The sequence below is a fragment of the Microtus oregoni genome, unplaced genomic scaffold, assembly GCF_018167655.1.
Source record: "Microtus oregoni isolate MIOR12 unplaced genomic scaffold, Mior012 000007F_ref0000211, whole genome shotgun sequence".
NCBI lineage: Eukaryota > Metazoa > Chordata > Mammalia > Rodentia > Cricetidae > Microtus > Microtus oregoni.
The window spans coordinates 14625250-14649242 of record NW_024543066.1 but is presented as its reverse complement, the minus strand read 5'-3'; the positions used below and the strand labels follow the sequence as shown (position 1 = coordinate 14649242).

The 23993-nt window shown below is 39.5% G+C and overlaps 1 protein-coding gene across 1 annotated transcript; it reads left to right on the top strand.

Annotated features, from left to right (window-relative positions):
* The first annotated feature begins 73 nt into the window (after positions 1-73).
* Positions 74-22264, top strand: Slc5a7 (solute carrier family 5 member 7). Its single transcript, XM_041656422.1, has 9 exons — positions 74-172; positions 1121-1354; positions 4419-4532; positions 5239-5394; positions 10395-10543; positions 13335-13478; positions 17139-17292; positions 19667-19884; positions 21400-22264. Exons 2-9 carry the CDS (start codon positions 1177-1179, stop codon positions 22027-22029), a joined length of 1743 nt encoding a protein of 580 aa, XP_041512356.1. The 5' UTR covers positions 74-172; positions 1121-1176; the 3' UTR covers positions 22030-22264.
* The last annotated feature ends 1729 nt before the right edge of the window (positions 22265-23993 follow it).

Here is a 23993-nt window from a genome sequence, read left to right as displayed (position 1 = left end):
TCCGGGTGCTAGCGGCTGCAGATACTTGGTTCTGGAAACCCTGGGCGGGCGCGGGGTCCCGGGGAGCTGAGCACCAGGGAGCTCCGGTGGAGGGGGAGTTTGGTGACTTAGCGATCACAAAGGCGGAGCCCACCGAATCCCAGGCGCTCCGGAGCTCGCTGGCATCCCGGAGGTGAGTGCTTGCACCCAGCGCCTCACCACCCACTTGTAAAGTGCAGACTCCCATCAGAAACTTAAGCTTGTGAACTGGGCGTAGGAAATAACCGAGGTAGTGCGCGGAATGAAAGAACAAAAATTTCTTAAGATGAAGCTTTAATTCAGAACTTGACAGCGGTCCTCTCCGTTTCGCTCTTCGTTTTCGTGACTGTGATTTATTCATTACTTTATTTAAAATCCTTTTCTCATAGAGACCAGGAAGGGGCGGCGGGAGGACAGGTGGGGGCATGCTATAAACTAAGGACAAAGGAAGATTGAGATGGTAGAGGGTCATCATTTAAACAACGAAAGCATACTTAGTTATTATAGTAAATTAAAACACAAACGATGCATTTTAAATGGATTTTTCTAGTCCTCCCTCAACACACACACCAGCATGTTGGGTCACTTTTGGACCTGCTTCCTGAAGTCCTCTGAAAAGATAAGTAGAGGATGAATAATGAACACACACACACACACACACACACAAAGTCACAAAGTGAATGTTCTTGGAGTATTTCTTTAGGACACACTTAAATTAATAAACAGTTATAAAATATCTATTTCGTTTCAAAGGACAAATACAGGCATAATCATTGCAAGCAATCTGTTGACAGAAGACCAGAGATAAAATACAAATGAGACTTGATTTTAAGTTGAAAGAATTTATGAAAATAAAAATATTATAATTGATTTGTGTTCACCCTTTTTTCCTGCTTCTTCAAAATTCCAAACATTAACTTGATAAGTAGAAGCAGATCAGACTACTGGACACTTGTTGGCTAAGACTAGTCTCATGGGAATTTCAATACAAGCTTTTTTTTTTTTTTTTTTAAGGGATGGCTGGAGCCAGCTGCTTATTCTTGGCAGCCTGGGTAGGCACAGTGCTTGGCTGCTTAATAATGCATTGCTGTATTTTCTGCAGAAGGCTTGATGAAGTAGCCCACTGTGGAAGAATCTGCTCCTTGCCTTAAATAAAAAATGGCTTTTCATGTAGAAGGACTGGTAGCTATCATCCTGTTCTACCTCATTATATTTCTGGTTGGAATATGGGCTGCATGGAAAACCAAGAACAGCGGCAACGCAGAAGAGCGGAGCGAAGCCATCATAGTCGGGGGTCGAGATATTGGTTTGTTGGTCGGTGGCTTTACCATGACAGGTAGGTGCTGCCGTGCTTCCTTCTCATGCTGGCTTGTGCTCTGAGGGAAAAGACAGACAGTGCTGCTTGTCCTTTGGAGTTCTTTTAGCCCAAGTCATTTCATACTTAATTTGAAAGAAAAAAGTTTAATCTCAATAATACTTGATAAAGATAAATTTACAATAAATCACTGGATAAAGTGTTAGTGAAGCAAATGCAGTCTTTCTTGCTTGGTTGGTGGATGGCAGCGGTGAAAACAAAGGGGTACAGGAAAGCGAAGCCATGGTCTTTCAAGTTGTGAATCTGTGATTTAATACCATGGTGTCTCCGCGTACCCACTAATACAAGCATGGGGTTGTGATTGAGTTCTCTTAAATGATAAATGAACATTAACTAGTTGTGATAGTTTAGCTCTAACAAGCCATTTTGTAGACACTACAATTCTAGTCTAACTAGTGTCTGTTAGAAGCCTACCTTCTCGTGTAATAACCATTTTCCTGAAAGGAAACTATTTACAATGCGAAAAGAAAGGTTTCCAGGATCCTTACTATAAAAAGGAAAAAATCAGGGTGTGTCCTCAAAGGAATCCCCTGGCCAGCATCTGCATTTCTCTTCCTTTGCAATTTTCTTTGTGTTAGGAGAGGCCCTTGATCTTTCTTCCTTTGATCTCAGAGTCATTTCTTCATATTTGTCATGGTCACTAAACATAATTGTGAAAACAATATAAACTCGTAAATGATTGGCAACATTTATATCTGGGCCTTGTTTAGTGAATATTTAACACCTGCAATATAATCTACTCTAGCTGGAACTCTTGACACCTCATTAGAAAAATATCTTACTAAAAACTGTATCCAAATGAAATACCCATTTCTGTACAGAAGTGCTATTGACAAACAATTCATACTGTGTGTCAGCTAGGAACCTATCTGTGCTGTGAAGATGGTCTCTGTGTTCTGAAAGCCTTCATGTTGGTTGTCTGAAATCTACAGTATTCTGTATGGACTGTAGATTCTTATTTGCCAAGTATTTCCATTGTGAATTCAGACTTTCACTTATATAGTTTAGATGGATTCATGTGCTCTTTCCAGCAGGCACTGTGAAAAGGTTGCAGAATCAAGGGACTCTGCAAACTAGATTAGTTAGCAAAGATCAGGGCCAAGTCTAGTTGACCACACTCAGGATCCTCCATGCTGTGCTGTGTGCAGCTCTCTCACTGATACACTACGTCTCTTTAAAGAACATATTGTTTCCCAAAAGTCACAAGAAAAAATGAGCTGCTAAATGTCCAATCATTTTATTCTTTGCTGATTATTATAATATTCTGCTACTCTATAATAATCTATTTCATATAGTCATGCATTGTTGTTGAATACATTCTTTCATCACATGCAGATTTTTTAAAACATAGTACACCATTAAAGTATATAAAAAATAGTCAAATGAGACTGTTTCTTATAAAGTATTATCATAGTCTAGCTGACGTGGTAACAGTCTTTTCTCCAAGCTCAGAAGACCCTTGTCTATATGATCATTCATTTAAAATCTGAACCATATTATTTAAGCCTCACTAGATTCAGACTGCTTCCATGCATTTCATAAAAAATAGAGAATGAAATGTAGATTCTTTTAAAACATATACTTTAAAAGAATTCGTGTTCTTGCTCATTATTTGATACAAACATATGTAAATGTGGGGAATGAATTGTGGCCCAGAAAAGACTAAATCAGTAACAAATAGAAAGGCTGCTTTTAATCATAGTAAATGACAAAGTTTTCAGTTCTGTATCATAATAAATGCAACCACCCAGGCACAGATTTGATTTTTGGACGAGGAACTGCAAAGCCATGCAGTCAAAAGCAATGTGTGCTGTAAGACCAGGGAGCCATTTTCATTCTGCGCCAGATATTGCTGGCATGTTATTGGTTTCAGCCATCTTAGCTCAAGGATGAAGTCACAGGTTTTGAAGCAGTTAAGCATAGATTTCGTCCGATCCTCATTAAGTACTCAGGGTGCTGGGTAGAGAAGAAAAACTTTAAATTTTCAATGGGATTTAGCATGAGAAAATCAATGAACGGTAGTGTTTAATGTCTGCACACCAGGTGTAAAAGCTTGTGTGAAGATGGGAGTGGCTACTCCACATTTCCTGCCCACTTCAGGATTCAGCACCTAAATTTCCCATTAAATGTGCCTAAAATTTCTTAATCAGGAAAGTCTTCTTATGTTGATTTTTTCTTTTATTTTTGAGATTGTGATGAAATCGTACAATTACATCATTTTTCCCTTCACTTTCCTCACTGTAAACATTCCCATGTCCCCCTCCAGGCTCTCTTTGAAATTCAAGGCCTCTTTTTTCTTTAATTCCTGTTTTACACACACACACACACACACACACACACACACACACACACACAGCCTTAGTCCCAATACACTCTTTTTTGCCTGTTGTACTTAAAGGGGGATGAATTCTGGCAAGAAAACAATCACATCTTAGTGGTATGGACAGGATTTCTATACATAGAGATATATTCTTCTAAATTGCATTCTTTATGGGATGGTCAGTCTCCTGTCTGATAAGAGTATTAAGAGCCTGAGATCTTCATCATTCCACATACATTGTGCACAGGGATCACTTTGAATCTTTCTCTTATACTCGTAGAAGTACATAAACTACAAAATTTTAGAGTCCTGTTGACTTTGATTTTTCCAGTAAGAATAAAGTATGGGTCTGGGAAATATTAGGGGACAGTATTATGGCTGAATATGATAAAAATTCATCATATTAAATTCTCAAAGAATTAAAAAAATATTAGTTTGAAAAAAAATAAAGAATCAAATTTGTTATGAGGAAAACTGGCTCGAGTTTCCTTAGCCCAAGCCAGCTTTCTTTGGTTATTTAACTCCTCTCTTCTAGTAATTGTGCTACAGAACTTTTATATATCTGAAAAAAAGAGCTACCTGTCAGAATACTGCATTGCAGAGCTTATACGGTCACCTGAATCCCGTGGCCACTGTGTTGAGTGGTTCGACCCAGGGCACAGCAGGTGAAGAGAGTGTGTAACCCAACTGTTGGTTCTATTTCAGCCACCTGGGTTGGAGGAGGTTACATCAACGGGACAGCTGAAGCAGTTTATGGCCCAGGCTGTGGTCTTGCATGGGCTCAGGCACCCATAGGGTATTCTCTGAGTCTGATCCTAGGTAAGTGGGTGTTGAGATCCCAGTGACTCACACAGTTCTCAGAATGAAGTATAAATAATAAGTCAAATGGCATGAGCAACTATTGTGGGGAAAATTTCTAAGTAGCAATTACCAGAAATTGTTATGTAGCAGAACACCACTGCTTAGATTATTAATCTCCTGGTTATGCACTGTGTTAAAAAACCTCTTTGAACCTGTGGCCACTAGAACAGTGAATTCTTAAACAACTGTGATTTATTTCCTTCAAAAAGTAGTATGGCTATATCATTAAAACCTAATCAGCTCCATTGTCCCTTTGTTCCTTTGGGTAAGTGAAACTATTAAAACGTTTCAATATTATATGAGAGTTCCTCATTTTGCTATACACAAAAACTGCTTTTATTGGAGTTTTGCTTACTCAAAGTGTCTAAATGTTGGATTGGGTGACAGAAATGCATTGAAGTCTTCTAATGCACACCGACCTGGTCCATGTCTTCCATTTCACATGCCCTGTTTACTCACTGGACATAGCACTGTTAGATGTACTACAGAATTTACATTCGGTTGCTAAATATTTCTTAGTACCATCTTCATAGGACATGTAAATTGGGATTCTTAGTACATATAAATATCTTAAAAATTCATTTTCTTAGGGGGAGAAAGATACATAGTAAAGAGGTATCTATCACGACTCTGTTCTCACAAGCACTTGTTTGCTTTGTTCTAGGTGGTCTGTTCTTTGCAAAACCTATGCGTTCCAAGGGATATGTGACCATGCTAGACCCATTTCAGCAGATCTATGGAAAGCGTATGGGCGGGCTGCTGTTCATTCCTGCACTGATGGGAGAGATGTTCTGGGCTGCAGCAATTTTCTCTGCATTAGGTAAGGACTAAAGACGATGGTTCTACTGAGTCTCCAACTCCTGAACTTAGGGTTTGGACTCTTTAAAAAAAAAAAACTTTAAAACCGTGTCGAGATCCATATTTATTCCTATCAAATCTCTATGCTTAGAAAGGTATGGCTGTAGAGGTGAAACCTGGACTCAGCTTCATTTATTTTGAACCTGAATCACAACATTACAGTGTGACCATGAGTTACAAAGTTCATGAGTTGCTCTTGTAAGATATTTATGATTTAAAACACAATTGAGCACAACGTTTTTTATTACTTTATAAATAATACCAATCAAAATTTCCACTTCCTCCCCTCCTCCCACTTTCCTCCCTCTCCTTCACACACCCTCCCCCTCCCTGAGAGAGGGCAAGGTGTCCTGCCCTGTGGGAAGTTCAAGGCCCTCCCCCTTCCATCCAAGCTTAGGAAGGTATGCATCCAAATAGAATAAGATCCAAAAAAAACAGTACATGCAGTGCAGTAGAGACAAATCCCAGTGCCATTATCATTAGTTTCTCAGTCTGCCCCAATTGTCAGCCATATTCAGAGGGTCCAGTTTGGTCCCATGCTCCTTCAGTCACAGTCTAGCTGGATTTGGTGAGCTCCCATTAGATCAGGCACACTGTCTTAGTGAGTGAACCAACCCCTCATGGTCCTGACTTTCTTGAATTGAGCATAACTTAATGAAGTTAATTAAGCACAACTAAATGATACAATTTGGATGAGAATTTTTTTAAAAAAATTGTCCAGGAGGACAATTAAGGGAAATAAATCTAAACAAATTATTTTTGCCTTTATTCATCCCCAGTAACTGTTTTCACTTCTGTGAAATTATCTCTTCCCGTTTTCTCTTCTGACGATTGCTATGCTAAGATTGACAAACACAGGCAAACCTAAATTTTATAAAGATTTTTCAAAGCAGTAATCTTGTTATGTAAGATATGCCCTATTAAAAGCTAATATAAAACAACGTATGAGTTCCAACCGTAAATAACATTTGCAGAGAAATGGGATCTTGCAGCCTGTGGGCAGAACAGGCAGGCTTTCGGCAAAACCATCTAACTTGACATGCCAATATAAGGTTTTGTGAAAGCGTGAGGCTATGGCTAGTTAGGTAACACTGAGGATGACGGTACACAGCAAGGATTCTCTCTCAAGTTTAGGTGGGTTTTGGTTAAGTCATGGAAAGTGTTCAATCCCCAGCTTCTCTTCACCCATATCTACTCTTGAGGTGCAGATTTTGAGGTAAAAACAGCCATGACCAGTTGCTGAAACATGAAAAGCCTCAGTAAGGCTGCTGAGGCAACTGGAGATGCAGAGCCTGGAGAAGCTATGTGCCGCATCCTTTGCATCCGGCCACCTTCATTCTGTCAGTCTCATCAGCTCTCGGACCTCTCTTCACTGTCCAGTCCTCCTGAGTCTTGATCATCCTCCTTACCTCTGTACCTCTCCCTCTTGCTTTCCTCAGCCAGACTTTCCTCACTGGAATCCGTGCAGGGCTCTCCCTGCTTGCAGGTCTGCCCTTCTCTGGTAGCTAACTCCTTGTAAATTCAAGCTCCGTCATCCTCTTTTCTTCTAAAAGCCAAAACTTCCACAGAATCTGTAGTCATGACAGAATCTTTGCTTTTCTCCTCTCCTCATGCCCCTGTGTCATGTCTCCTCCAGAACTGTGACTTTACCATCTTGCTTCTGGTACTTTACAAATCTGGTTGCCAGGGTGTCTTTGGACTCATCTCCAGTGTTTTCAGTGGGACTGTGGAAGATCTCCAGTCTCAGTGTGCTTCCTTTAGATCAAAGGCAGGCCTGTCCCAGCCCACTGCATGTGGAGCTGGGGAACAGCTGCAGAGCTGGCCTCCTACAGCCCTCTTCAATGGGGTCAGCAGGCCACATCCAGGCCCCCTCCTACACAGCATTCCCTACCTCTTCTCCAAATGAAAGAGCAAGGCTAAAGTCCACAGCCAGGTGCTAGGTGGTTAGAACAAAAGGAGTTTCCTCCCATTTTATATATGCCAGACCAGCTTGTCCCCTGGTTCCAATATTATCTTAGGTAGCCTCTGTACCATCTGAGATCAGTTCACACCAACTTTGTCTCCTTAGCCTCATAAATTCCTCTATAATCTAAGGTCATGGTTTTGGTTGCTAACTATGGAAGGAAAGAAGTGAGGAAAGGAAGACAATTTGCAAGTTCATAAAAGACACCAGTCACTCAGTGGAAAATGCCACACCCCTGTGCTAGACAGCAGGTCTTCAACTTAGAACCTAATGACACAATGTTAAAAAAGAACAGTCTCCCCCAAACTCAGTCTTACTAGTGGAGAAACAAGGGGAGTTTGTTTGCCACATGTTTTGGCATTGGGAATTTCGGGTTTAAGAACAGACTACCTGCCGAGGTATGGCAGAAAGGAGTGGGCTAGACAACAAAATACAAAATGCTCACTCTGACTGAATAAACCTCCCAAAAAATAGTTCTGAAAGGCAAATAGAACTAATGAGCTGAAGTTTCTATGGCATTTTACAAATACAAAATACAGTAGATAAACTCTGTACTGCAATAGAATTACTTCTGCTAATATTTGCCTATGTCCACATATATCTTTCTTGTATATAGAAAAAGTGTGAACAGTCTCTCAGTATAAACACACATGCAAAGTAACACGTGCACACATACAATACAAGCAACAAATATCTACACACACATTGTTGCTCTTGGAAGAAAACTATGCTTTAGAAGCTCATGCCTATTATAAAGTTATTGTCTTTATTCTTTGATTATAATTGCTGGATATATTTCAAAAGTAGTGCTTGTAAGAAATAATCTTGGGACACTTAAGATCAAGTATAAACTCTATTTGTGTTCATTGTCCACTAGTACGAATGAGCATGGGGAATAAAAACATAGGAGACTCTTTTCTCTGTAATTACAACAGACATTTATTTAAGGTAATACAACTACAGAAGAGATTGTTCTCCGTGTACGTTCCAGGTGGGAGCAGCTTCACAGAGCCCCTGGAAGACAGTTGTATTTATAGATTTCATCCACACCATCTCTTCTTTGTCTGGTCCATTCTCACTTTTTTTTCTGGAATAACCTCTTGCAGACATGACTCGAGCATTTATCCTTCTCATGTTTTGTGCACTGTATTAAATAAAACATGCTGTCTCATGGTGCAGTCCAGCAGTCAGTGAATGGCTAACACTGACATCCCCAAAGTCCTATGGGACCTGTGGCTTCTACTACATCTTTTTCCTTGCTTACTGTGTCCTCACACTTGACATGAAGTTGTTGAATCTTACTGAACCGTGATATCAGCCAATACCAGTCAATACCAGTTAATGCCAGCCTGTTGTTGCCAGGCTATGTCTGATTATTATTTTCAGTTTGGAACAAATCAAACTGTTGATGACACCTTAGGCTGCATGAATTAAATGTGAGCTTATATTTATAGTAGCTAAATTCAATGACTTGTTTTATAACTTTACACCAGCAGGTCAGGAGATGCAGCTTTTCCTCACTACAATCGACATAATCATAATGGAAAGTATTTTCAGAAAAAATTCAACCCAAGTATATTGTGACAGAAAGGCAGATGACCTCTCCAAAGTCCTGAGTTTCAACCAGAATAGTATTTCCAAAGACTATTGCTGTGAACTTTGCCTATAATTAAACTGTAAATTTTATGAAAGCAGAAAACACCATGAAAAGGATGACAGAGATTTGTAACTAAAATTCCAACATGAAAAAACAAACTTTTGAAAAAGAAAAAATACCCTCTGCATACATTAATTCTATCATTTATTTAAAACCCTGATAAATAATTGACCTCTTGAATGTTTGGACCATAGCTCTTTATTATATTGCTCTTTTTATTCAAGGAAATCGTAATGTACTCAAAGCTAAAAACGTATTGTAGTTTTGTTTTAGAACAGCCTGAGTTGCCCTTTAAATAATGGATGTTTCTCCCTGGTAGGTGGTATACACTATGAGCATGCCTATTGAGGAGTAGGAAGAGGGAGCAGTGTTCCAAATTGCCCATTCACAAAATTCTCAGTGGGAAGACAGGCAACAAAAGCAATGCCGTAAGGCAAGAAAACAAAAACAAATATTGAAGATGAAAGCTACTCAAAACTCAAATGATCACTTCCTCTTTTTTCTTTTAGATTTGTTTATTTTGTGTGTTTGGATATTTTGCCTACATGGATGTATATGCACTGTGTGCCTGGTGCTGATGGAGATCAGAAGAGATTGTCAGATCTCGTGGACCTGGAGATGTGGATGGTTGTGAGCCACCATTTGGGTGAACTGAATCAGGGTCCTCTGTGAGAAAAATACGTGCTTTTAACCACTGATCCATTTCTCCAGTCTCTAAACTATGATTTCTCAAAGCCAAGATTCTTCAGTATGTTATGGGTAGAAGCCACATTCTTACAATTTAATGAGATCTATGGAGACTTTGAAAAAAAAAAGAAAGTGATAATTACATTTACCAATTTTATTATTTTCCCCTGTAAGTTTGACTCAGTTCTTTGGTATCTTGTAAGGTTTGTGCATTATTCTGGGCTAGCAGACAGCAAAATGGAAATAAATATTCATCGCAAATTATGGAAATGAGTGCTCATGCCTCTCAGAAAGACTTTTTGTGGATGTAAGAAAGGCTACTATGCATGTTTAATTGTCAGAATTTTATATAGTCAAAGCATTACAAGTTCTGAGAATGGAGTTATGCTTATCTATATCTCTAGTTGTTCTGTTGCCATGTGTTTCAGATAGGTCTTGCATAGACTGTCTAGCAAAACACCAACTTCAAGTATATCCTGCTATATGTAAGGAGATGCATAGTTTATTAAGCCTAATATTAACACAGCAGTTCTTTCCCCTTACTGTCATCCTGTACACCTTACAAGCCCCTGGGATATACCTACTGTGACTTCACTTTAGAAGCAGAGTCACCGGTGTTCCCTGACCACTAAGCTGCCTGGTCATTTTCTTCTAGGGGCCACCATCAGCGTGATCATTGATGTGGATGTGAATGCATCGGTCATTGTCTCTGCCCTCATTGCCATCCTTTACACCCTAGTGGGCGGGCTCTACTCTGTGGCATATACTGATGTTGTTCAACTGTTCTGTATTTTTATCGGACTGGTAAGTGACCCTGCCCTCATATTTTATCTCCTTCTTTCTTCCTCCCTTCCTCTCTCCTTCCCTTTCTGCTTGCCTGCCTCATTTCCTTCTAAAATATAATATTTAACATGACTCAAAAAAATCAGTGAATATATGATTTTTCTATCATGAAAAATATACAGTATATTTAATGCTATCTGAAATACTATTTTTTTTTCTATGAACTTGTCAGATCAAACCCCTGGTTATTTTTGTCAGCATTTGACAAAGGTATGCCCTAACACCTACAAATCCCTGGGTTCTGCTCTCCACCCCTGTTAGTTTGGATCAGGCGTACTTGTGAGCCTCTTTAGCATTCAGTGGCAACACTTTCATCTCATGAGCAAAATTAATTCATTGCTAATATGGGCAAAATACTTCTTCTTGTCTTCTGTTATTTACTACAGGGAGACTGACAGGCCATAGACGCCATGGCAGGCATCTAAAAATGAAAGGTTTACTTACATACAGTATTAGCAAGATTTACTATTTTTGTATTCCTCTGTAAATTAGATCACACGCATGTCTTATTAAGTAGGAATCCTATCACTGTGAAGAATGACTAGTATTAGGACGGCAGTGAAAGTACTTCTGGGCTTACTAAGGTTATCTTTGTCTGCTTTTTTAGCTTGATATCTTTAAGTCTTAAAATGCAAAGCAACAATTCCATTTATGACACTATACAAGACCTAATTCATATAAAAGGCATGTAACTAGAAATGTGTGTCCATTCTGGGTCAAGGGCTGACATGGGTCCATGTGCACAGTCTCATTAGATGCAAGCATCATGCCCACTGTCCTTGTGCAGAGCCGCAGAGAAAGCATGTGTATTTATTTTCCCAATCAGGATCAAAAGATCCTTGATTTTCTTTTCTTTTCTCTTAATTGTTTTTCTTATAGTAAAAATCTCCACTGACTATTTTAGCTTTTACCTTCCATGTTTGGAGATGAAAAATGACTCCCATAACTTTTTAATGTGACTTTGCATCATCAGTAAAAATGTCCCAGAGGAATCCACTGACTGTCATCTGACTTACACTGTAAATATTAATTCCTATATAGTCACAAAAACTGCATTCCCCCTCCTTCTTTTAGACATTGTTTGTGTTGTAAGATGTCATTCACACATTTTAAAATTAAACTGAGAATATTTCACTTTCTCAGGAATTCCTGTTTTTTTTTTTTAAGTGGATGTATGTCCACAATTCTACTTCTTACTCAGCGTCATGATAGCCATCCACAAAGGAAGCTGAGAACACACAGGCACTTCTCAGGGAGTGTCAGAGGTGAGGTCAGGGTGGTGATGGAAGCTCTCATAATTGATGGGTTTGTTATCCCAAGAAGCCCAACCCCAGGGGAATGAATCTATCTACCAATGATGTATATCCTGCGTCACTGCTTTGAATGATACCAGAACTTAAGACACACAGACTCATGAATCAATTGTGTTGGCATAGGAAGAGAAGGGCAAACCTATGTTGAGATATATATTGGAAATTTTTTGGCCATAAAGTATAATTCAGTGGATAAGTTATGGATGTTAACTAGTCTTTTATTCCTAAGTTAAATTAGATCATGTGTGTGTATTATTCACTAAGGAATACTACATAATTATGGGTTTCTTAAAGTACTATAGAATTGGCTGTCTAAATATAGTTTATTTTCCCAACTTTAATTCCTATTCATACATACATACACACATACACACATACATACATAATCAATTTATACCTTAACCATTCCTTCTCAGACTATGTAATTCTGTGGGTTTTTTAACCATCCTTGGAGATCTGAAACTGAACACTTGGTTCGCTTAGTTTTAGCTCTGGCTCCTGTTTCGTGTTCTAACCCAGGGGCTGTTGACTCAGCCTCCCCGGTCTTATTAACACCTCTCAATTTCCAGTGTCACTGCTAGCTTTAAGACCTTTGTCAGAGGTATAAGAGCCTACCTGTGGCACTCCCATTTGCTTCTGTGTTTTGAAACTCACCATTAGTGTCCATGATATTAAACTGAAATATTTGTCAACCTTCAGAGAATGTCCTCCAGTTTCCAATTACCTACAAAACAAACTTAAATTTGTTTAGCTTGAAGCTCAAGGTTTTCTTCTTGAGTCTTTGCCTCTTATTTTCAGAAGATGCTCCTCTACCAGCAAACCTTGTTGCCCAGCAAATCTGAACACACACAAATACACACTCACACTACTACATACTTTTGTTTTCTGTGAAGTGGTCAAAGATATTCATTCATTAATATGATCAGGAAAGAGGTGATTCAAGGGTGTGCCCGTACACTGACAAAGAAGGGTAGAGCTGGGGAAGTCAGGGGGAAATGAGACAAGAAGAAGCACACAGACACTATCCAGCTTAGGGCAGGCTATGTGGAGTGAAATCAGTATAAGCTGAAAACGCTCATAACCCACAGGCCCTACCACATGTTACTGTTCAGCAACAAAGCATGCAGAAATATGTTTGTTGGTCGTTTTTGTTCTGTGAGATGGAATGTTTTCTTTCACAAATAAGCTGATTGCTTCTATGGTTTATACGATTCTATATAGTCAAACACATGAGCAGTCAATGTGTTTTTTTCATTTTCTTTCTAAATCCGTGTTCCATGGCATCCTATAGAAAACATAATTTCAGGCCTTTCTCTGTCTGAGAAAGAACAACTCTCAAGCTGTGCCTGCACTGAGAAAGATGAACTAGGAACATGACTTGTGCATGTCCAGGACAGTTAAGCTCATAGCCAATGCTCCATTGTCACTCTTTGTTCCAGTGGATCAGTGTCCCCTTTGCCCTGTCACATCCTGCAGTCACCGACATCGGATTCACCGCTGTGCATGCCAAATACCAGAGTCCCTGGCTGGGAAGCATCGAACCGATTGAAGTTTACACCTGGCTTGACAATTTTCTGTTGTTGGTAAGAGACACTGTGATCTGAGAAATGTGATCTAATTGTTGATAAAATGAGAGACATGTTCAAGATTTTACATGCCTATTCAAAGCTTCACCTGCGGATGCATGGCCTTATCTGAATTGATTTCTGTCTTGGAAGGCTGGAGCCACATGCCTTGGCTCTCAGTGCATGAGGTAAGTTGGGAAGCATCACTAGGAAGTGGTTCCAAAGGAGAAGTCCTCAAGAGACAGAAGGAGCTTGAAACACAAAGAACCCTGGTATGACAGCCCTGTCAGAGAAGGACATAGAGGTAACAATGGCAGAGTGCAGGCCGAGGAAGAGGGAAGAACCATGTAAATTCTACCAGACTTTATGAATCTGCTAACTAAAGAGATTATGTATGAAAATAATACATTGCATTGAATTTCAAGGTGAGAAACTGATAATTTCTTGTAGACAGTGGAGAGAAAATCAGTTATTTTTTCCTTTGTAGATGACTGATAATAGTTTAGAGTTTATGTGTATGGCACTTTACTGAAAATGAACAACTCTTCAACACTCAAGTTGGGTGTGTCTTTTCTGGTAAAGAATTCCCTGGTAAAAGGCAGGAAAACGTGGGGGAAAGTATATTTCCAATAGAATCTTTTCTACTAAGGCTTGAGAAGAAATCCCTTGCCTTTCTTTTTCCTGGAATACTTTGTGAATCTGAATATAAAGAGTGAGACGTAAAATGACATCTGCCTGCTAATGTGTTTATAACTACATGGAGATGACGAAAAGCAGAAGCGAGCAACTTGTTGTCTATCAAAATGTGCCTGAGCTAGGAATTAAAGCAGAGCATCACAATCTCATGGTCCTTTCCCCCATACAACATTGAATTCCTCATGAGACTCGTCTATAAAATAAAACATTATATCCAGTTCTTTAGTCAGACTCATGATCTCAATTGTTTGACAAGTAGAAAACGAATATATGTTGAGTGGAAGGAGAGACCAGAGAAGTAAACTTTGGATTGGAATACAAATGGTCTATGACCTTCTGGTTGTTTTCCATACATCTCTATGCTAACATGATTCCTAAGTTCTGCTAATGGCACTGGAAGCCTTTGTCAGCCCACCACCCCTAATTAGCTCTACATTGGACCTAAAGCCTTCTTACCTTCTTTCCCTATTGTTATTCTTCTACACTCATTTTCCAAATTGCACTCTGTATTCAGCAATAAGGGCTACCACAACAAAGTACCACTTATAGAAATTTACTTTTCAGTACTCGAGTAATAGAGTCTGAAGTCAGACAGCCAACATAGGTAGGTTCTGTCAAGGATTCTTCTAAGGTTCTAGGCTGCTAACTTCTCACTATGCCTTCCCATGTTGTAAAGAATAAGTATATAATTCAAAGGTCACCAATCCCTTTTGGAACAGCTTCACTCTTATCATCTGATTATGCCCCCCAAAACTCAATTTAGTTCCAAATACCATCTAACTGGGGTCAGGTTTTCAGCATATAAACTTGTCTTTTAGAAAGCATAGGTAGATTTTACTTTACTTATACACTATGGATGTTCAGGATGGTTCTAATGTTTCTAAAAGTACATAAATTCATATAACATGGACATGGAATACTAATGACATACTAATGTATAGGTTTAGAAAGAAAGAAAATTGTTTTGGGAAGATTATAGATTTGGGCTGGAGAGATGACTCAGAGGTTAAGAGCATTGACTGCCCTTCCAGAGGTCCTGAGTTCAGTTTCCAACAACCACATGGCAGCTCATGACCATCCGTAATGAGATCTGATGCCCTCTTCTGGTGTGCAGGCAGAACATACAGACCGCACACTGTATACATAAAAACAAATTTAAAAAGAATATAGATTTTTAAAAATTAAAATATATCTCTGTGAGTTCGAGACCAGCCTGGTCTACAAGAGCTAGTTCCAGGACAGGCTCCAAAACCACAGAGAAACCCTGTCTCGAAAAAACAAAACAAAAAAAAATTAAAATATATATTTTGGAATTTATTTTTAACTATCTGCTTTGACTTCTGAATATGTATAAATTTACAGGAAAGAAAATTACTTTGGATTTAGTATATCAGGAACTGTGCTTAGTAAGACAAAGTAAAGAGAAATAAGACAGCCATGCTAGAGTTAAATCTCTGAAGGAAAGGCACAAGGTGTCATAGGAAGCTCCTTCACCTATTCCCTCATCAGATACTACATACTGAATACTAACTTTCTACCTGTCTGCCAGCAAGAGCAGTATCAATACTTCAAAGGAAAGTCAATAATGTCCCAAGTTTCTCTCTGACCATTACTCTATACCCTGAACTCTACTAATACCTTATATGCAGTTTTCCCACAGTGTCTGGGTATTATAGTGATGTATGCAGTGGTCCCATGGTGCCTGAGTATCATGGTGTTTTTACGTGTTTCATATTCATATCTCTTCATGGGACTCTCATCTTCCTATATGCCCAACTTATATGTCATCTCTGCAGACTTTATTGATGGGTACATAGGCATCTACTTATCTCCTTGTCTCTCAAGCCCAAATAATTGTTTCTTAGTTTTGTTTCCCTGCAGGTGCCTTATAGACAATTATACTGCAGCTCAATGTCGGCAATAGTTTTTTATTCTGTGTCTTCAAGGAGAAAAATTTTTATTGATTTTTATTGAGCTCTAAATTTTTCTCTGCTCCCCTCCTTGTCTCTCCCCTCCCCCACTTCAACCTTCCCCTAAGGCTTTTTTTTTTATGATGGTTGGAGTTTCTGTCCCAATATAAACTGAAGACTTCTGGATAATTTTAAGGAAGCAAAGCAGATAAATTAAGGAATAGGAAAGACTGTCTAGTGTAGTCTCAAAAGAAAATAATGCAGGGAATCCAATATTTGTTTTCTTTTTTTAAATAAATCACTATTATCTGGGCAGCAGTGGCACATGCCTTTAATTCTAGCACTTAGGAGGCAGAGGCAGGTGGATCTCTGTGAGTTCGAGGTCAGCTTGGTCTACAGAGTGAGTTCCAGGACAGTCAGGGCTACACAGAGAAACCTTGTCTCAAAAAATCAAAAGTAAATACATAAATACATAAATACATAAATATATAACATGAAAATCTACAGTTACAGGTAGGACTGATATCCTCTGGGTATTTCAAGAAGCTAGCATGACTTAGATGTCGTAGAACCAACAGAACTTGTTTTTCATGTCTGACAATGAAGCCCAGGATTGAGGCACTGGCAGACTGTGTTTGGTGTGGGCTGGTCTTTCACAGATAGCACGTTCTTGCTTCATCCTTACTTGGTAGAAAAGGCAATCAACCTCCCTTAAGTTTTTTATTGCTCTTTTGTTTGTTTTATTAAAAAGGACACTAACTAGATTCATGCTGACTCCATTTTCATGGTACAGTGAATTCACCAAGACCACAATAGTGATACGATTTCTTTACCCAGAAGACCAGAATTTAAACTGGCAAATGTGGAAGGGGTCAAAACCTCACGACTCGGCAAACACAGTTGCTGCAGTTAGGATTTGTGGTCTGTGGAGTGTGTTCCATACTTCACCACTCTACCAAAAGCATTCTAAATGCATCTGATTGATGTGGTGTTACAAAGCTCCTAGAAAAGAACCCTTTCATTTGCCTCCTCCTTCGTTTGGCTTACTCTGAGTCGCTGGGCTCTCCTGCAGATGCTGGGTGGAATCCCATGGCAAGCCTACTTCCAGAGGGTTCTCTCTTCGTCCTCAGCCACGTACGCTCAGGTGCTGTCCTTCCTGGCAGCTTTTGGGTGTCTGGTGATGGCACTACCGTCCATATGCATAGGAGCCATTGGAGCCTCCACAGGTAAGCTTGCACCTTTGTCTCATTTGCAAGGTCATGTCCCAAATCCCTAAAGGCTGGTCTCTCTTCCTCATAGCCCACTTACCCCTACACTGAAATTAATTTTTTCTGCATGATCCTACCATGCCTTTGTTATAGCATTCAACAAAGGGAATTCTAGTTCCATGATCTCTACCTGGCTTTTGTTACTTAGTCAATGATGAAACATTTGGGAAAAAAAACAACTTTGTTATGTTAGCAATTGTGTTCTGTCAAACAGGAGATCAACTGTGATGCTCACAGTATAACCTGAGGTAAGCAGTGGGACGTAAAAATACCACTCCATTTTGGCTACTCCATGGTGAGTTTAACTATAAATGACAGAAATGGACACTGAAGACTTTCTACAGCCTCCCTGGTGAGCCAGAGAAAAGCAGAAATTGCAACCCACTGGCTTAGGAGACAATCCTCCTGGTCTCCATGGACCAGTGTGAACTTGAGAATTTACCTTTTCTATTTTCAATTGTTTGCTAACCAAGAGGGATATTTATTTTCCCTGCAGAAACTAAGCGGTAAATATATTGGTTAATATGGACTAAATACTATGGCAACAAAAAAGAGCAATATAAAATGTTTATTTCCCTGTTGGCCTCTATGCAACATTTCTGAAGTCTTGCCTTTAATTTTCTTGAGCTTGATCATTCCTGTCTCTTCTGTTTCTTCCATGGTAGACAGAGGAAGCAAGAACCACCTGTAAGGGCACTGACCATGGTCAGGAGGGCTCTACCTTTGCATCCTATTCACCTCCCTGCCTAATAGCAATAACACCACCTTAAGGACTGGGGTTTCAAAGAGCCAGGGGAGATATAAACATAAGATCATAAAATAATAACAGAAACTGAGATCTGTGGTCAGTGAAGCGTTTTATGAACTTCAGAACTAAGTTACAGCTGTTTTAAGTGTAATTGGGGGGCAGCTTTTAGCATGTGGAATGAAAATACATAATATTAACCCATATTGAGGAGCATTCTCTAAGTACAGGTAATTGAAACAGATTAGAAAGGGTTTATCATCTACCCTGTTGTCTCTTATAAAAGTAGTGCCATTTATTGAGTTATTTTGGTTTATTTATATTTTAGTTTTTAAAACAAGAGTTTTAAATCATGATTTGCAGCATAATCTTCCCCTTCCATGTTCATACACAATATAAAACAATAGCTGAATGTTAAAGCATTTGGCAAAGGTGTCTGCTTCTGTAAAAAGGAAATATGGTTTGTTACACAAGGACAGATCAATCCACCACCTCCTGTGTGTGTGTGTTGGCATGCACGTGTAAGCCGGGCAACAAAACCAGCATATGGCGTACTGTTTTCTAGGATTGAGTGTATATTACTGGTTATGATCTCTAGTGACTTAACTTCTCAGTTGCAGCTTTAGCCCTCAGCATATAAGCATGGCTTATAGTGGTGACTGTAATGGAAAGTGGGGGAGTGGCAGCCTCCAAGGAAACCACTCCTTCTTGGCCCTGACATTACATCAAGGAGACCACCAAATATCAAAGAAGCTAACTAATGTATATAGCCAGGCCCCTTGTCCCCTTCAACACAGGCTGTGACCAAACAGATAACACAAGGAAAGTGAGATGGCCCAAGGGTAAAAATTACTTGCCACTGAACTTGATAACCCAAGTTCCATCTTTGGAACCCATAGTGGAAAGAGCAAATTAACATCCACAAATTGTCTTTTGACTTCCATATTCGTATGCTGTAGCACTTGAGTGCTACAGATGCTTGGACACACATGTACACACACACACACACACACACACACACACACTCATACACACAAATAAATAACAAAGTGGGAGCTATATATTCAAAGATAAACTTATGTTTCAAGTCATCTATTAGACCAAGTTCAAAGACCTCCAAAAATTCCAAACTCCATGAATGAAAAGGGGCTGTCCTTAGCATAATGTGCCCCCTCTTTCTCCTAAAGAAATCCCCATGTAAGATGGAATTGCTGAGGAGAAAACTGACAAAAAGGCAGCTCCAAGGCTGTTCCACAATCTCCAGGAAAAGAGGGAGTGATGAAAAAAAAAATCAGCTGTGATCTCTTTGTGTGCACAGGTCTCTGGGCCTTACAGAATGAACTTTAGGCTTCCACTCAACTCCAAATGGTCTGAAGGAAATGTGTGGTTTAGGGAAAGTTAGTTGTCTGAGATTCTGATTATGCACTATTGCACACAAAGGGCCCAGCAGGTGTGACTCAGCCTCAACGCTATCAGCACTCACAGGAACCAGGCAGGTCAGCCATTTTACAGGACCAGCATAGGGACTTCCCTCCTCAGAAGACCACACAGGGACTCTCAGTGGTGACCGTTGTTTCTGCTCCACAGACTGGAACCAGACCGCCTATGGGTTTCCAGATCCCAAGGCCAAGGAGGAAGGAGACATGATCCTCCCGATCGTACTACAGTACCTCTGCCCTGCGTACATTTCCTTCTTTGGGCTTGGTGCTGTTTCAGCCGCTGTCATGTCCTCAGCTGACTCTTCCATTCTGTCAGCAAGTTCCATGTTTGCTCGGAATATCTACCAGCTTTCCTTCAGGCAAAATGTAAGTCCAGCCTTCTAACTAGTCTTATCTGTCATTACTTTTTTCATCATTGCCACGGCATTCACTGTGTTCTTGGATATTATGTGTGATTTTGTATATAGTATGGCAGGCAGGCAGAAATGCTTATGGTAAGTTTGGAAAGTTTTAAAAAACCAGCAGTATGTCACAGGTGAGAGGCCCCATACTAGGAATCCTTGTTCCAGTCACAAAATTACTAAACACAGTCTTACAAATCGCCTTCCTGCCATACCTACAGGGTACATATGAAATGTAAATTAGCTTCTGTTTTTAAACTTGAGTTTCATTCCTAAGTATCTTGTTATGAACATGCAAATATTCCAAAATACAAAAATAAACTCCTCTTGGTATGAAACACTTCTGCTCTCAAGCATTTTGGATAAAGGATAATCAATCTGTGTATACATATTGAGTCTGTATTGCAATCCAGCTTTTATATTGGCTAAACACACATACTTAAATGTAGTGTATCACAGCAATGCATATTATTGCTCATTTTCACATGAAAGGGAATATATTAGTGTAACTATTTCCAAAGAGACTATCATATTACTAGGTTAAATTTCTTGTCTTTTTGTCAAAAGCAAATGCATCTTCAAGGGTTTTAGGAAGCATTTAATCTGGTTAAATTCGCTAGGATGTGAGAAAGTTCTGGTAGCCATAAGTCAAGGTGAGCTACTTCACACTTCTAACAATTGCTGTGGTCTTTGACTTCCAAAGGATACCCTTGACATATAGTAGCCTTTCAATTTGATTTTCCTTACAGAGCCAAATGGATCTAGGCCAGTTTGCTTCAGTGGTCCTTAGAGGACAATGAACTCCTCCCTCTCAAGAGCTTTTCCTTTATCATGTAAAATTTGGATTCTCACCCATTTCCTAGGCCATAGTTAGCAAAATAAGTTCACTGGAACCAACGAGATGGCTCAGTAGAGAAAATGAACGTGCCACCAAGCTTGGTGACCCAAGTTCCATCCGTGGAATCCGCATTGTCAGAACTGACTCTTGCAGATTGCCCTCTGACCTCCTCACGTGCACAGTAGCATGTGCGTTTGCACACACACACACGTGTACCTACAAAGGCAATTTTTAAAAATGGCCCATTAGGTTTGTTTTTCAAGGAAATCCCCCTAGAAACACCTGATTTAAGGCACCAAAAAAGCAGTTACCTTTACAAATGGTAGGGCTCTTACAGATAAAAGCCTTAAGGGTGTCTGTACTGTTAGTGCCTCGTGTGGGTGAGATCTTACCTTGCCTTATTTGATGTGTGACATCTGATCCTAGCTCCTCTCAGCTTACCCCGGTACATTCAGAGAAAGGTTCCATGATGTCACTTCATTCATATGGTACAAGAAACCCTTGTACCCAATTGCCATGGGTTACACCAGCTTTGGACATGGGGGACTGTATAAGATCAGTGTTAAACCATAGACATTTATCCTGTTCGTCTCTTAAAGAGCCAGCACATTGTAAAGTTGACTCTGCATTGATTCCTCCCAGGCATCAGACAAAGAAATCGTGTGGGTCATGAGGATCACTGTGTTTGTGTTTGGAGCATCTGCGACAGCCATGGCCTTGCTGACAAAGACTGTGTATGGGCTCTGGTACCTGAGTTCTGACCTAGTCTACATCATCATCTTCCCACAGCTGCTCTGTGTACTCTTCATCAAAGGAACCAACACTTATGGGGCTGTTGCAGGTTACATCTTTGGACTTTTCCTGAGAATTACTGGAGGAGAGCCATATCTATACTTGCAGCCCCTAATCTTCTACCCTGGTTATTACATGGACAAGAGTGGTATATACAACCAGAGATTCCCCTTTAAGACTCTCTCCATGGTTACCTCATTCCTGACCAACATTTGTGTTTCTTATCTAGCCAAATATCTATTTGAAAGTGGAACCCTGCCTCCGAAACTAGATGTATTTGATGCCGTCGTTTCGAGGCACAGTGAGGAGAACATGGACAAGACTATTCTAGTCAGAAATGAAAACATCAAATTAAATGAACTCGCGCCTGTGAAGCCTCGACAGAGTCTAACTCTCAGCTCAACTTTCACCAACAAAGAGGCCCTTCTTGATGTTGATTCCAGCCCAGAGGGATCTGGGACTGAAGATAACGTGCAATGACCCCATCTAACATATAAAGAACAGAGCATTGCTGTAGGATGGTCTTGGAAAGAAGGTTTGGAATACATCTAACAAATATTAAAATATAAACATTTGGGGGTGGAAGCTTTGCAGAAATAAAAAGTTATCATGGACGAGTTCAGAAAAAAATAACAATTGCACAGAGAGAAGGAATCAAGGGTGAAAACAATGGCTTTATTTCTTATCATAGCACTTTTACGTTTGAATAATTTTGTTAGGGAATATAAAAATGAATAAAGTCCTAGCCAAAGAAATGGCCAGATATTACGTATCTCTATTACGGAAAGAGGAAATATATATTAGCGAGCCCATGGAAAGCAGTTTGAATGGTTCTCATCATCTTTGCTTGCTAATGCACTGGACATTAGGTTAATTTCTACAACACGTATACTGTGTTTATTCTCAGTCACTACTGTAAATTATTCAGTGAGTTGACCAGTTCACCTCTCTCCATGTATAGACTAGCCTGCTTTTCCATGATCTGAATGTGGCATTTGCTTAGTTTTCAATGTGCATTCTCTTAGCCGTTCCTGTTCTTCTGCATGAACATGCTCTCCCTCTCTATCCCTTCCTCCCTCTCTCCCTCTCTCTGCTCTTCCTCCATTTTTTCTTTCCCTTCTTTCCCCCACTCTTCCCTACCTCTCCCTCTCTCTTTTCTCTTTCTCGCTTCAGATTTTATTTATTTATTTATTTATTTATTTATTTATTTATTTGGTGGTGCTGGAGATCTATCACACGGTCTTGCACATGTTAGATAAGGGCTCATCAGCCCCACAATCTGTTGGGTTTTTTTTTCTTCAGTGATACCATATATTATTCTAAGCACAAACAACACAAACAAAAATTTATGTAATAGTGACATTTTCATGTGTAACTGATGGAAAATAGGACCCACATTGGGATGGAAAGAAAGCACTGAATTCTTTGAGGGTGTCAGCAATTGCTATATGCTCAAAGAAAGTATCCGAAGCAAAGCATGAATGGTTAGTGGAGAGCATTACAGCAATAAGTTTATAAGAAGATTCAGAATATGGGGAGAGGGAAAAAAAGGATATTTCTAGCTCTGGTATATGAAGTGGTGTCACCCCTTACAAATATAAGGCCTTGGCTTATTTTCTAAGTCAGTATTGGAGGCAAAGTTGAGCCATATATTAAGAAAGGCCATTGTCTAACCCCTGTTACATTGTCTAGTCACCTGTGGTGATTGCTGCAATAGCATGTGTTCACTGTGTGTTTATTACCAGCAGTTCCAAAACAACTCACCAAGGGACTGAAAAACAAACCACACTCATTTGTAGAAATTCATTAATAGAATATATTAAAATTAAGCTTCAGTTCTGGGCCCTGTTCCACATAAGCCACTTTTAGGGACCAGATAGATCCCCACAAGTGTATATATTGAATTTCAAAATGTAATAGAAAATGAAAAGGTAAAACAAGTGCTGAAGAGAAAAAAGCCATCATTTTTAATATCTGGTATGCACATGACTTTCAAGAGGTCAATGATTAAATGTAATTTTGCTCCTGTCTGTAATATTTGACATCAAGTACAAACCATGTGCTCTGAGCCCTAGAATTCTTTTCTACAGTTTGCAATTCAAAGTACCAACAGGTGGACATCCTTTGTTTAAAAATGTGGCTTAAAATCACAGGGTAATTTTCAGAATGTAAAGTGAAATGATTTTGCATATTGTAATGTCCTATGTCTCCTTGTTGTTTCAAAACTTGAGCCTCTTTATTGAATCATGTATGTACTTAAGGAACAGATGATTCCTTCATCTACCAGGTTTTTTCAGAATCAATTCAGTAACAGTGGAGTGCTTGCCAGTATGGAATCTGAGATTCTCAAATGTGGGGGAAGGAAAGAGTCAAGGAAAGCACAGACAAAGAAAGAGAAAACTTGACATGAAAAAATGTTAACCACAGGGGTGCATTTTGGGGAA

Coding starts and splice junctions, on each gene's coding strand:
- Slc5a7 (XM_041656422.1), top strand. CDS start 1,177: ATGGCTTTTCATGTAGAAGGACTGGTAGCTATCATCCTGTTCTACCTC. Junction 4,533..5,238: donor TTCTCTGAGTCTGATCCTAG/GTAAGTGGGTGT, acceptor GCTTTGTTCTAG/GTGGTCTGTTCTTTGCAAAA. Junction 19,885..21,399: donor AGCTTTCCTTCAGGCAAAAT/GTAAGTCCAGCC, acceptor GATTCCTCCCAG/GCATCAGACAAAGAAATCGT.